Source organism: Heterodontus francisci, chromosome 33 (genome assembly GCF_036365525.1).
Source record: "Heterodontus francisci isolate sHetFra1 chromosome 33, sHetFra1.hap1, whole genome shotgun sequence".
Taxonomy (NCBI): Eukaryota; Metazoa; Chordata; class Chondrichthyes; order Heterodontiformes; family Heterodontidae; genus Heterodontus; species Heterodontus francisci.
The window spans coordinates 55,715,218-55,727,324 of record NC_090403.1 but is presented as its reverse complement, the minus strand read 5'-3'; the positions used below and the strand labels follow the sequence as shown (position 1 = coordinate 55,727,324).

General features: G+C 46.6%; 1 protein-coding gene across 8 annotated transcripts in view; it reads left to right on the top strand.

Moving 5' to 3' along the window:
* Nucleotides 1-12,107, top strand: part of odad4 (outer dynein arm docking complex subunit 4) — a 97,711-nt gene that overhangs the window by 34,160 nt on the left and 51,444 nt on the right. For 7 of the 8 annotated variants that reach the window (XM_068013650.1, XM_068013649.1, XM_068013644.1 and 4 more), the window contains exon 11: nucleotides 848-947. In XM_068013650.1, coding sequence (XP_067869751.1) covers nucleotides 848-947 — 100 coding nt within the window. Of the gene's footprint in view, nucleotides 1-847; nucleotides 948-4,080; nucleotides 4,132-5,119; nucleotides 5,177-10,356; nucleotides 10,408-12,107 lie in introns of all 8 variants that reach the window. The other variant, XM_068013651.1, reaches the window with a different exon arrangement.

Genomic DNA, 12,107 nt, shown 5'->3' with positions numbered 1-12,107 from the left:
TATGACACTCATCAACCCTTTCTGATATCTCATCAAAAAACTCAATCAAATTGGTTAAACATGATTTGCCTTAATAAATCCATGTTGGCTTTCCTTAATTAATCCACATTTATCTAAGTGACTGTTAATTTTGCCTTACATTATTGTTTCTAAAAGCTTTCCCAGCACCTGAGATTAAACAGACTGGCTTGCAGTTGCTGGGTTTATCCTTACCCCTTTTTTTGAACAAGCGTGTAACATTTGCAATTCTCCAGTTCTCTGGCACCATCCCTGTATTGAAGGAGGATTGGAAGATTATGGCCAGTGCCTCCGCTATTTCCTCTGTCATTTCTCTCAGTATCCTTGAATGTATCCCATCCAGTCTTGGTGACTTTTCAACTTTAATTACAGCCAGCCTCTTTATCGATTTTTAGCCCATCCAGTGTCTCAAGTACCTCCTCATTCACTATGACTTTGGTAGCATCTTCTTCCTTGGTAAAGACAGATGCAAAATGCTCATTTAGTACCTCAGTCATGCCCTCTGCCTCCATGCATAGATCCCCACACCTCCTACTACCCTTTTACTATTTATATGCCTATAGAAGACTTTTGATTCCCTTTTATGTCAGCTGCTAGTCTCTTCAAATACTCTCTCTTTGCCAACAACAGGTGACACTGAGATCAGTTGTACCATTGTAAAAGCTGCCCTGCTTGTGACCAACCAACTAGCACAAACCAAGGGATAAAGCCTGGGACTTTGTTCCTTCATCTTTATTTAATGTCCTCTAATCTAACTATATGAGAAGCTGTGGTACCTTTGTGTCTGTCTGTTGTAAGCCTCGTTAACACCGTACTGATTCTACTGCAGGCTATGAAGGATTGCAAAGAACAGATAGAGCTGGCTGAGAAGGCGAAACAAGTAGAGCTTGAGGAGCTGCACGAGAAACAGAGAGCCAGCAGGCTGAATGGTAGGACACCAGGCTATGTCTGGTCGCACTCACTGGGAAACACACACCACACATCTTCTGACACCTCATTTAGCAAGCAATACCTGTCACCACTGGTGGGATGCAGTTATACCAAGTCTGTTCTCTTCATTTTGTCCTCTGCCCTGAGATCTGAATTGAAGTAGTTTATTTCCACAATCACACGTCATAAACAGTAATTGCACTACAATAGTAATTGTAGAGAAGGGATTTAAGACATTGAAGATAACAAGATTAAAATGTGTTTTCCTATTTCTTTATTCTTCTTCCATCTCGATTAAATAGTTCTCTACAGGTATTCTCCCCAATTATTTTCCTTGGTATTTTCTAAACCCTTGATTTCTGATCTGGGAATTGTTTACAGGAGATAAAAATGCTGAGGTTTCAGTTAAGAGAGCACCACTTTTTTTATTTTCATGAACTTGTATTTGCGCTCTTCAAGTTGAGGAATGGAGAACAGAACAATTTGCATTCCAGGCACCAGTGTCAGCATCAAGCCATCCGACGGGTTAAATAATGAGAGAAGTTTTTTAATATGAAATAAGGCACAATGGAACTAAACCTGTTGGTATAACAAGTGAAGATGACCAGAGACAGATTCAGATCTGCCACCAAACCTGGCTTTGTATATGTTCAGTGATGACCATAGGAGTTTGGTGTTTTTAATCACTGTGTTTTCCTCATTAAGGCATCTTTTTGTCTTTCATTGTCTGCACTAATTTTTGGGCTAATTTTTATTGAGTTAGTGCTGCTGACAGGCGACCTTGCCCACTGGAAAATCAAAAATTTGGGTGTGAACTGTCCACAATTTTCAGACTATTCAGGATCGTGGCCTAATTTCTGCATGTGATCTCGGTGGGCGAGGGAGCTAAGGCAGAAATTTCTCCTTACAGACCAGGTTGGACCAGCTGGACAGAAGGTGACCTTACCTCTCTCTGCTTTGCATCCAGACACTAGGAGGCTCGGGACAATGTTTAACATGGGTCTGTCCATTATGTGCACAGCCTCTACTCAGGGTCTCTCCAGAGTGATAGAGCCGAGCTCAAACTATCTCACCTTGTGTTTTACCACAATGTGCATCAGCTCTGCAATTGAGATCCTGTAGCCTGCATGGTTTTTGTGACTTTGTAATGCAATTCACCTCTACTCCCTCTACTCCAAAATACATTCTGACCACAGAGCTACCTCCCAAAATTGTAACTGCAAACAGCACATATCCACTGTTTGTCTACTAAAGGACTTGTATGTTGATTAAGGACCTGGAATTCAGTACGAACAAGGGATTTGTGAGCACAGTTCAGGCAAGATCCGATTAGAGGATTTGCAGACACTATAAACAAAAGCAAAAGTCAGATTTTTATTTTAATATCCTTTCTCAGAACCTTAATTCTTAATAACAAGGCTGAATATATTAAGTAAAAGTTGCAGAATTAACAAGGCCACAAAAAATGGCACAAGATGCTCTTTTGACAATTGTGAGGATAATGGTGATAGACATGGGCTAAAATTGGGCTTTTCTTGGTTGAGAGAAGTTTTAAAATATGAAATAAGGCACAATGGAACTAACAAAACACTGGGGTTCATTTCGAGAGGAATAGAATTGAAAAGCAGAGAAGTTACGGTAAATAAAAACAAGAAATGCTGGAACCACTCAGCAGGTCTGGCAGCATCTGTGGAAAGAGAAGCAGAGTTAACATTTCGGGTCAGTGACCCTTCTTCGGAAAAGTTACGGTAAAGTTTGGGTAAACTCATATAGAACTTTAGTTCGAGCACACTTACTGTGCACAGTTCTTATCTCCGTATTACAAAATGTAGCCTTAGGATAAGGGGACGATTTATTAGGACTGAGATGAGGAGAAATTTCTTTATTCAGAGGGTTGTCAATTTTTGGAATTCTCTACCCCAGAGGGTTGTGGATGCTCAGTCATTGAGTATGTTCAAGACTGAGATGGATGGATTTTTGGACTGTAAGGGAATCGAGGGATATGGGGAGAGTGCAGGAAAGTGGAACTGAGGTAGAAGATCAGACATTGAATGGCAGAGCAGGCTTGAGGGGCCGTATGACCTACTCCTGCTTCTATCTCTTATTAAAAAGGATATAGAGGCACTGGAGAAAGTGTGTAAGATTTACAAGGATAATACCAGAACTGAGAAGTTATAACTTTCAGAAAGATTGAACAGGCTGGGACTTAATAGAGGTCTTTAAAATTAGGAAGGAGTTTAATAGAGTGCATATAGAAAAGATGTTTCCATTGTTGGGGAGACCAAAATTAGAACTATAAATATAAGATAGTAAATCCAAAAAGGATTTCAGGAGAAACTTCTTTTTATTTATTCATGGGATGTGGGCATCGCTGGCCAGGCCAGTATTTATTGCCCATCTCTAATTGCCCTTGAGAAGGTGGTGGTGAGCTGCCTTCTTGAACCGCTGCTGTCTGTAACAGTGCTGTTAGGGAGGGAGTTCCAGGATTGTGACCGAGCGACAGTGATGGAACGGTGATATATTTCACAATGGTGTGTGACTTGGAGGGGAATTTGCAGGTGGTGGTGTTCCCATGCGCCTACTGCACTTGTCCTTCTAGGTGGTAGAGGTTGCGGGTTTGGAAGGTGCTGTTGATGGAGTCTTGGCGAGTTGCTGCAGTGCATCTTGTAGATGGTGCACACTGCTGCCACTGTGCACCAGTGGTGGAGGGAATGTGCGTTTAAGGTGGTGGATGGGGTGTCAATCAGTTGGGCTCCTTTGCCCTGGATAGCATTAAGCTTCAGTGTTGTTGGAGCTGCACTCATCTAGGCAAATGAAGAGTATTCCATCACACTCCTGACTTGTGCCTTGTAGATGTACTTTCTGCCCATTGAGTAGTGAGAATGTGTAACTTGCTACCAGATGGAGTAGTTGAGGTAGATGCATTTAGGGGGAAGATAGATAAGAACATGAAGGAGAAAGGAATAGAAGGAAATGCTGATAGGGTGAGATGAAGTAGAGTGGGGCTGGTTTGGAGTATAAACACTGGCAGACAAGTTGGACTGAAAGGTCTGTTTCTGTGCGGTAAATTTTACTGTAATTCTCTGTAAGGGTTGAGTAGCATTTTTTAACCTCTCAGTTTTATCACTGTAGCTACCCCGGTGGTTGTTGACCGCATCAAGACTGAAAAACCTAAACATGACGGTAGGTCCCTAGTGTAGCCAGCCTGTGTATGTTAGCAACATTTACCGAGTCTGCCCAGTCTCATTTACATCACTGCCTTGAGTTCCAGTAAACTCTTTGCTTAAGCATGGTTCACATGGGCTGTGGTTATTCCATTAGCTCACTCAGCGGACCATTGTACACGTCAGCCTTAACAGTGATTGTTGATGAGTATTGGAAGTGCCTGACTGTACAGGTTATCAAAGCTGAACCGAATGCTGTCATCACCCAATGTACAGACACTTCACTGGATAGTGAGCAGGAGGAGGAACCTTGGTGGGTTTATTCCTCCTACATCCAAAGGCACTAAAACATTGTACGATCACTACCACCAACCGAGCTGAGATCGACTGACTCAGAACAGAGCAGGCATCAAAGCCAGCAGCATCCTGGTCGGAACAGTTCAGCCCTCCACTGGACCAAGTCCCTGAGCTGTGGTGGGAGTCAGCTCCATGTTTCAATGGCCTAGAAATTCAGGAGTGCCCATCTTTGGGCAAACAGGGAGGGGGAGTGTTAAATTCCCAACACCAGAATGTGAGATCCAAGGCTCCCAGCTATTGGGCCTCAGACATCACTGAGAGCCAACATGGCTTAACAGCGTGATGGTGAAGACTGGAGAACAATCGGGTCCGGTAAGTACGGTGGGAGTGAAATTAATGCCGAAGCGTGGGTCAAGGGTGGGCCGATCACTGTGGGGAAACAAAATCAGGAAAGTGGGCCCTTGTAGGTCAAGAGCAGTGGTGATCGGGAAAGTGGTTAAATGTGGAGTTAGGAAGAGCATTCTTCCTTTATCCTGCATCCACATTCAGTTAAGTTACATTTTTTGTTGCAACTGATCCTCAGGGCTGGTTTCCCAGAGTGCAGCCTGCAATAGCACTGGCTGCCTCAGGGCACAGCAATCCTGGAGAGAGTGAAGTATAGCTTGCACGTCTGAGTGAAATTTCTGTAACCTGCTATATTCCTACTGCAGCCTTCCCAACTGAGGAGATCCCTGAAGATATCATTGATTCCACCCTCCGTTCTCAGGGTAGGTAGTCAGGACTGTGTGCGGCTCCCCTCCAGCCAGGACATTGCGCGGTTCCCCTCCAGTCAGGACATTGTGCAGTTCCCCTCCAGTCAGGACATTGTGCAGTTCCCTCCAGTCAGGACATTGTGCAGTTCCCTCCAGTCAGGACGTTGTGCAGACCCTTCCAGTCAGGACATTCTGCAGTTCCCTGCAGTCAGGACATTGTGCAGTTCCCTGCAGTCAGGACATTGTGCAGACCCTTCCAGTCAGGACATTCTGCAGTTCCCTCCAGTCAGGACATTGTGCAGACCCTTCCAGTCAGGACATTGTGCAGTTCTCTGCAGTCAGGACATTGTGCAGACCCTTCCAGTCACGACATTGTGCAGTTCCCTCCAGTCAGGACATTGTGCAGTTCCCTCCAGTCAGGACATTATGCAGTTCCCTGCAGTCAGGACATTGTGCAGTTCCCTCCAGTCAGGACATTGTGCAGACCCTTCCAGTCAGGACATTGTGCAGTTCCCTCCAGTCAGGACATTGTGCAGACCCTTCCAGTCAGGACATTGTGCAGTTCCCTCCAGTCAGGACATTGTGCAGACCCTTCCAGTCAGGACATTGTGCAGTTCCCTCCAGTCAGGACATTGTGCAGTTCCCTCCAGTCAGGACATTGTGCAGACCCTTCCAGTCAGGACATTGTGCAGACCCTTCCAGTCAGGACATTGTGCAGTTCCCTCCAGTCAGGACATTGTGCAGACCCTTCCAGTCAGGACATTGTGCAGTTCCCTGCAGTCAGGACATTGTGCAGTTCCCTCCAGTCAGGACATTGTGCAGACCCTTCCAGTCAGGACATTGTGCAGTTCCCTCCAGTCAGGACATTGTGCAGACCCTTCCAGTCACGACATTGTGCAGTTCCCTCCAGTCAGGACATTGTGCAGTTCCCTCCAGTCAGGACATTGTGCAGACCCTTCCAGTCAGGACATTGTGCAGACACTTCCAGTCAGGACATTGTGCAGTTCCCTCCAGTCAGGACATTGTGCAGACCCTTCCAGTCAGGACATTGTGCAGACCCTTCCAGTCAGGACATTGTGCAGACCCTTCCAGTCAGGACATTGTGCAGTTCCCTCCAGTCAGGACATTGTGCAGTTCCCTCCAGTCAGGACATTGTGCAGACCCTTCCAGTCAGGACATTGTGCAGACCCTTCCAGTCAGGACATTGTGCAGTTCCCTCCAGTCAGGACATTGTGCAGACCCTTCCAGTCAGGACATTGTGCAGTTCCCTCCAGTCAGGACATTGTGCAGACCCTTCCAGTCAGGACATTGTGCAGTTCCCTCCAGTCAGGACATTGTGCAGACCCTTCCAGTCAGGACATTGTGCAGTTCCCTCCAGTCAGGACATTGTGCAGACCCTTCCAGTCACGACATTGTGCAGTTCCCTCCAGTCAGGACATTGTGCAGTTCCCTCCAGTCAGGACATTGTGCAGTTCCCTCCAGTCAGGACATTGTGCAGACCCTTCCAGTCAGGACATTGTGCAGTTCCCTCCAGTCAGGACATTGTGCAGTTCCCTCCAGTCAGGACATTGTGCAGACCCTTCCAGTCAGGACATTGTGCAGTTCCCCTCCAGTCAGGACATTGTGCAGTTCCCTCCAGTCAGGACATTGTGCAGACCCTTCCAGTCACGACATTGTGCAGTTCCCTCCAGTCAGGACATTGTGCAGACCCTTCCAGTCACGACATTGTGCAGTTCCCTGCAGTCAGGACATTGTGCAGTTCCCTCCAGTCAGGACATTGTGCAGTTCCCTCCAGTCAGGACATTGTGCAGACCCTTCCAGTCAGGACATTGTGCAGTTCCCTCCAGCCAGGACATTGTGCAGACCCTTCCAGTCAGGACATTGTGCAGACCCTTCCAGTCACGACATTGTGCAGTTCCCTGCAGTCAGGACATTGTGCAGTTCCCTCCAGTCAGGACATTGTGCAGTTCCCTCCAGTCAGGACATTGTGCAGACCCTTCCAGTCAGGACATTGTGCAGTTCCCTCCAGCCAGGACATTGTGCAGACTCTTCCAGCCAGGACATTGTGCGGTTCCCCTCCAGCCAGGACATTGTGCAGACCCCTCCAGCCAGGACATTGTGCAGACCCCTCCAGCCAGGACATTGTGCGGTTCCCCTCCAGCCAGGACATTGTGCGGTTCGACTCCAGCCAGGACATTGTGCAGACCCCTCCAGCCAGGACATTGTGCAGACCCTTCCAGCCAGGACATTGTGCAGACCCTTCCAGCCAGGACATTGTGCAGTTCCTCTCCAGCCAGGACATTGTGCAGACCCCTCCAGCCAGGACATTGTGCAGACCCTTCCAGCCAGGACATTGTGCAGTTCCCCTCCAGCCAGGACATTGTGCGGCTCCCCTCCAGCCAGGACATTGTGCAGACCCCTCCAGCCAGGACATTGTGCGGTTCCTCTCCAGCCAGGACATTGTGCAAACCCCTCCAGCCCAGGGTTAAACTGTATTCTATCCTCACCTGCCCTTTCTAATTTGAAACATTTCCCTTTCATCTCTTTCCTGTAATTTTCTCCATTGTATATCAAAACCTTGATTTCTGACACAGGGAACATTTGGGGATTGTTTTCTCGCTTCATAATTACTTTAGTCTGTGTGTCACAATATCTAATCTTAGCTCAACTAACTTTAATTTAATGGCTTGGCAGAAGTAGAAATGGACACACAATATCACGGGAACATGGGGGGTGTGGGGGTTGGGAAGAACTTGTTTATATAACTGTAGTTGGAGGGATTGGTAAAAGGGGGTGTTTGGATATGAGCTTATCAGACCAAAGAAAACTACTTCAGAAATTTTATTTTTCAAAAAGTTATTTGACAATTAGGTTCAAACATGGTTGATATGTTCAAATGAAATGTGACTCTATTGCAAATGTAACCCCACTATTTAAGAAAGGAGGGAGAGAGAAAACCAGAATCTACTTGTTCCCCCCCCCTCTCTGTGTCCCCCGCTCTGTGATCTGCCTTTTCTCCCTCTGTTCCCCCTCTTTGTCTCTCTCTGCCCCCACTCTTTCTCTCTCTCTCTGTCCCCCCTCTCTCTGTCTGTACGCCCCCCGCAACACCCTCTCTGTGTGTCCTCCCTCTTTGTGTCTCCCCTCTCTCTCTGCCCCTCTCTCTCTGCCCCTCTCTCTCAGCCCTCTCTCTCTGTCCCCTCTCTCCCTGCCCCTCTCTCTCTCTGCCTCCTCTCTCTTTCTCTCTCTCTGTTCCCTTCTCCCTCTCTCCCTCTCCTCTACAGTTGCAGGGAGCGGGAGCGCTCTGTACAGCAGCTTTGTGGTTGGTCAGTTTGTTGAAAAAAATTAACACTGTCAGTTTCACAGCTGATAGCTGCTTGGTGTGGGAACAGCGCTTTCCCAACTTTGGACAGATTTGGGATTTTTGGCAGGTTCGGACTTTTTTTTAAAAGTCTGCCGGAAAACTCTGAATCTGCCCGAAGTTGGGAAAGCGCTGTCCCTGCTCCAAGCAGCTGTGAGCTGTGAAACTGACAGCGTGACTTTTTTTAAAAAGCCGGTCTGGAAGAAAAAGACAATGGAAATTTCTCATCTCTGAAATAGATCCGTGGGCCAGAAGGAAACTTTGGCCGGCCAGATGCTGGCCCGCGGGCCTTATGTTGGACAACCCTGCTCTGTACAATTGCAGCAAGACTTCTTTACTCATGTACTCAAATCCTCTTGTAATAAGGGCCAAATTACCATTTGCTTTCCTAATTGCTTGCTGCACCTGCATGTTAGCTTTCAGTGACTTCTGAACATAAGCTAACATGCAGATGCAGCAAGCAATTAGGAAGGCAAATGGCATGTTGGCCTTTATTGCAAGAGGATTTGAGTGCAGGAGTAAAGAATTCTTGCTGCAATTGTATAGAGCCTTGGTGAGACCACACCTGGAGTATTGTGTACAGGTTTGGTCTCCTTATCTAAGGAAGGATATACTTACCATAGAGGGAGTGTAGCGAAGGTTCACCAGACTAATCCCTGGGATGGTGGGATTGTAATGTGAGGAGAGACTGAGGAGACTGGGCCTGTATTCTCTATAGTTTAGAAGAATGAGAGGTGAATTCACTGAAGCATACAAAATTCTTACGGAGCTCAAAAGGGTGGATGCAGGAAGGATGTTTCCCCTGGCTGGGGGGGCTCTAGAACCAGGACACACAGTCTCAGAATAAGAGGTAAGCCATTTAGGACCGAGATGAGGAGGAATTTCTTTACACAGAGGGTGGTGAATCTTTGGAATTCTCTATCTCAGAGGGCTGTGGAAGCTCAGTCATTGAGTATGTTCAAGACAGAGATCAATAGATTTCTAGATATTAAAGATATCAAGGGATATGGGGATAGTGCGGGAAAATGGTATTGAGATACAAGATCAGCCATGATCTAGTTGAATGGCGGAGCAAGCTCGAGGGGCTGAATGGCCTACTCCTGCTCCTATTTCCTATGACTCACTGCACACTGCAGCCACAGCAATTCATTCCATTTCTTTACTCCGTCCTTACTCCTTCTTCCTGCCCTTCCCAAAGCCAGAGACTCATTCTGGTCCGTGTTGGCACTACTCAACCAACTTGGCCTGTTGAACTACAGGACAGCCTCCCACCCACGTGCAATCACTCTCCCAATTGTCATTCACACAAGTGTCTTTTCCAGTATGGGGGTCATGGGATTTCAGTCAGAACTGATCTTGCCGGACTATTATTTTACTGCAACAGCCCCGACGTTATACTGTCCTGTTGCCATGCTTTGATACACTGTGTGCACTGGATTGAACCAAGCCAGGAGCTGCCCAAGACCCAGCAAAGTAAGTGGGATGACCACACTCAATCTGCACTCATAGACTGACTTCCAGTTAAGGTACTGCGATCCTGGCCATGAATGCAGACCAGACCAATAGCAAATCAGCCAAAATGGGAAAGAAAATGCAGTTTCAGACAATTTCACCCCCGGGACTCCTGATTAAATCACAGATTATGAGTCTGCCCAGCAAAGATTCTCATCAATGGATTAGAAGCTACCAGCATCTCAAACAAAAGCATCAGTCAGAATGTTATTTGCATCTAGATAGAGTCACTGACTAATTTAGAATTTAGAATTTTCATAAACTGTTGAGGTGCAGCTCACGCGACTGAGCAGAATTTGTTTAACGTGCTGTTTTCCTGCACTAGGCTCTGAACAGGTTGGTGAGGCTTTAGAGGCTGAGGAGTCCTGCTCCGAGGGTAGGTTTTTATGTAGCCAGAACTGTGTGACATCATCACTGTATCATGGCATGGTTATACTAAATCACATAATCATTGCCCTTTCTAGATCCCTGCCTCTTGAGTTCTGATTTGAAATCCTTTCCCAATTCCTCCCAATTACTGGGCTCTCCATTAAACCACAAAGCCTCAATACCTGCTGGGAAATATCCGAAAGGAATTGGAAATAGATTCCTTTGTTAGAATTCTGATTGTGTTCATAAAGGTCAGGGATGCCAGTGGGGGAATAGCAGACTTTCCATTACATGGTCATACACTCCCAGGACAGGTACAGCACAGGGTTAGTTACAGAGTAAAGCTCCCTCTACACTGTCCCCATCAAAGACTCCCAGGACAGGTACAGCACGGGGGTTAGATACAGAGTAAAGCTCCCTCTACACAAAAAAAGAAAAAACAGGGTCAGATACAAAGTAAAGCTCCCTCTACACTGTCCCTATAATATGCCTATGTCCCCATTATCAAAAGAACTCCCCTTACTGCTCACTGTGAAATTTCTAAAAATAAAAGGGTTAAATACAGAGTAAAGCTCCCTCTATAGTGTCCCCATCAAACACTCCCAGGGCAGGGTTAGATACAGGGTAAAGCTGTCCCAATAAACACACCCAGGGCTGTTCCAGGACTCCAACTGTCCTTGAACACACATCTCAGTGATAACAGACTTGTCATTGATTGATCTGGGCTGGATTTATACCTAGCTTCTATAAGTGGAAGCTGGCAGCTAACCTACTACGCCCTGAAGTCTCACCTTTCTATTCTGTGTTATAACTGGACGACATGCTTTAACTGGTGGCTGTGGCAAAACTGGGTGGAGGGTGAAGGTCCTTTGTATTTGGAATATTCAGTGGAATGGTAGCAGCTGGTGTAAGGGAGGAGCATACACATGCATTTCCTTCACGATCAAACCCTGTCATAACCCATAACAACCAAATACAGTTTCTACTATTATGTTGGATAAGGTTTCAAGGGTGAGAGCTTTTGTTCTGTTTTGGTACCAGAATTTCCGTGAAGGTTGTTGAAGGTCTTTCTCTGCTTTTACCATTCCAAGTGTCCCAGTCTCACAAACTGAGAGGACCAGTAGATAACCTGCTGTGTACTGGCCACCAAGACATCCTCATACTGACTGGGGGGAAAAGTCTCACCCACTGCGAATAGTCACCTGGGCTCACTGGGCAGCCAATAGATCAGCAGTTTGTCAGAGTGGGCATTAAACCTGTGCCCAAAGGTTAGTCGACAGCTACATTGCTTCTCCATGGTACACAATGGCTGCATTGCTGGACAGTATTATGTTGTAAACAGGATGGCTCCATTCAATCTGCACTCAAGACCTGAGTGCTGGTTAAAGCACAGGTGCTCAGTGTAAGTGAGGTTTGAGCCAGGTTCCCATCTGAGATATCAGCTTTTGAATGTTATGCATATTTAGTTACCGGGAACCACTGGTGTCTGGCCCTGAAATTCTGATCAGTGAGCTCTGCCAGTGGAGGTGGGTGAAGGGGGGCTGTAAGTGAGGAGGCCAAGACCCTCTCCCAGTTACAGCTTCAGACTCATTTACTCAAGGGGCTGGGCCAGCAGAGTCTTCCTGATCCACCATCCACAAAGTCGGAGCAGTGTTACACTGCCTCAATGGACAGAAGGCCAACAAGGGTCCAACAACTTACAGCTCC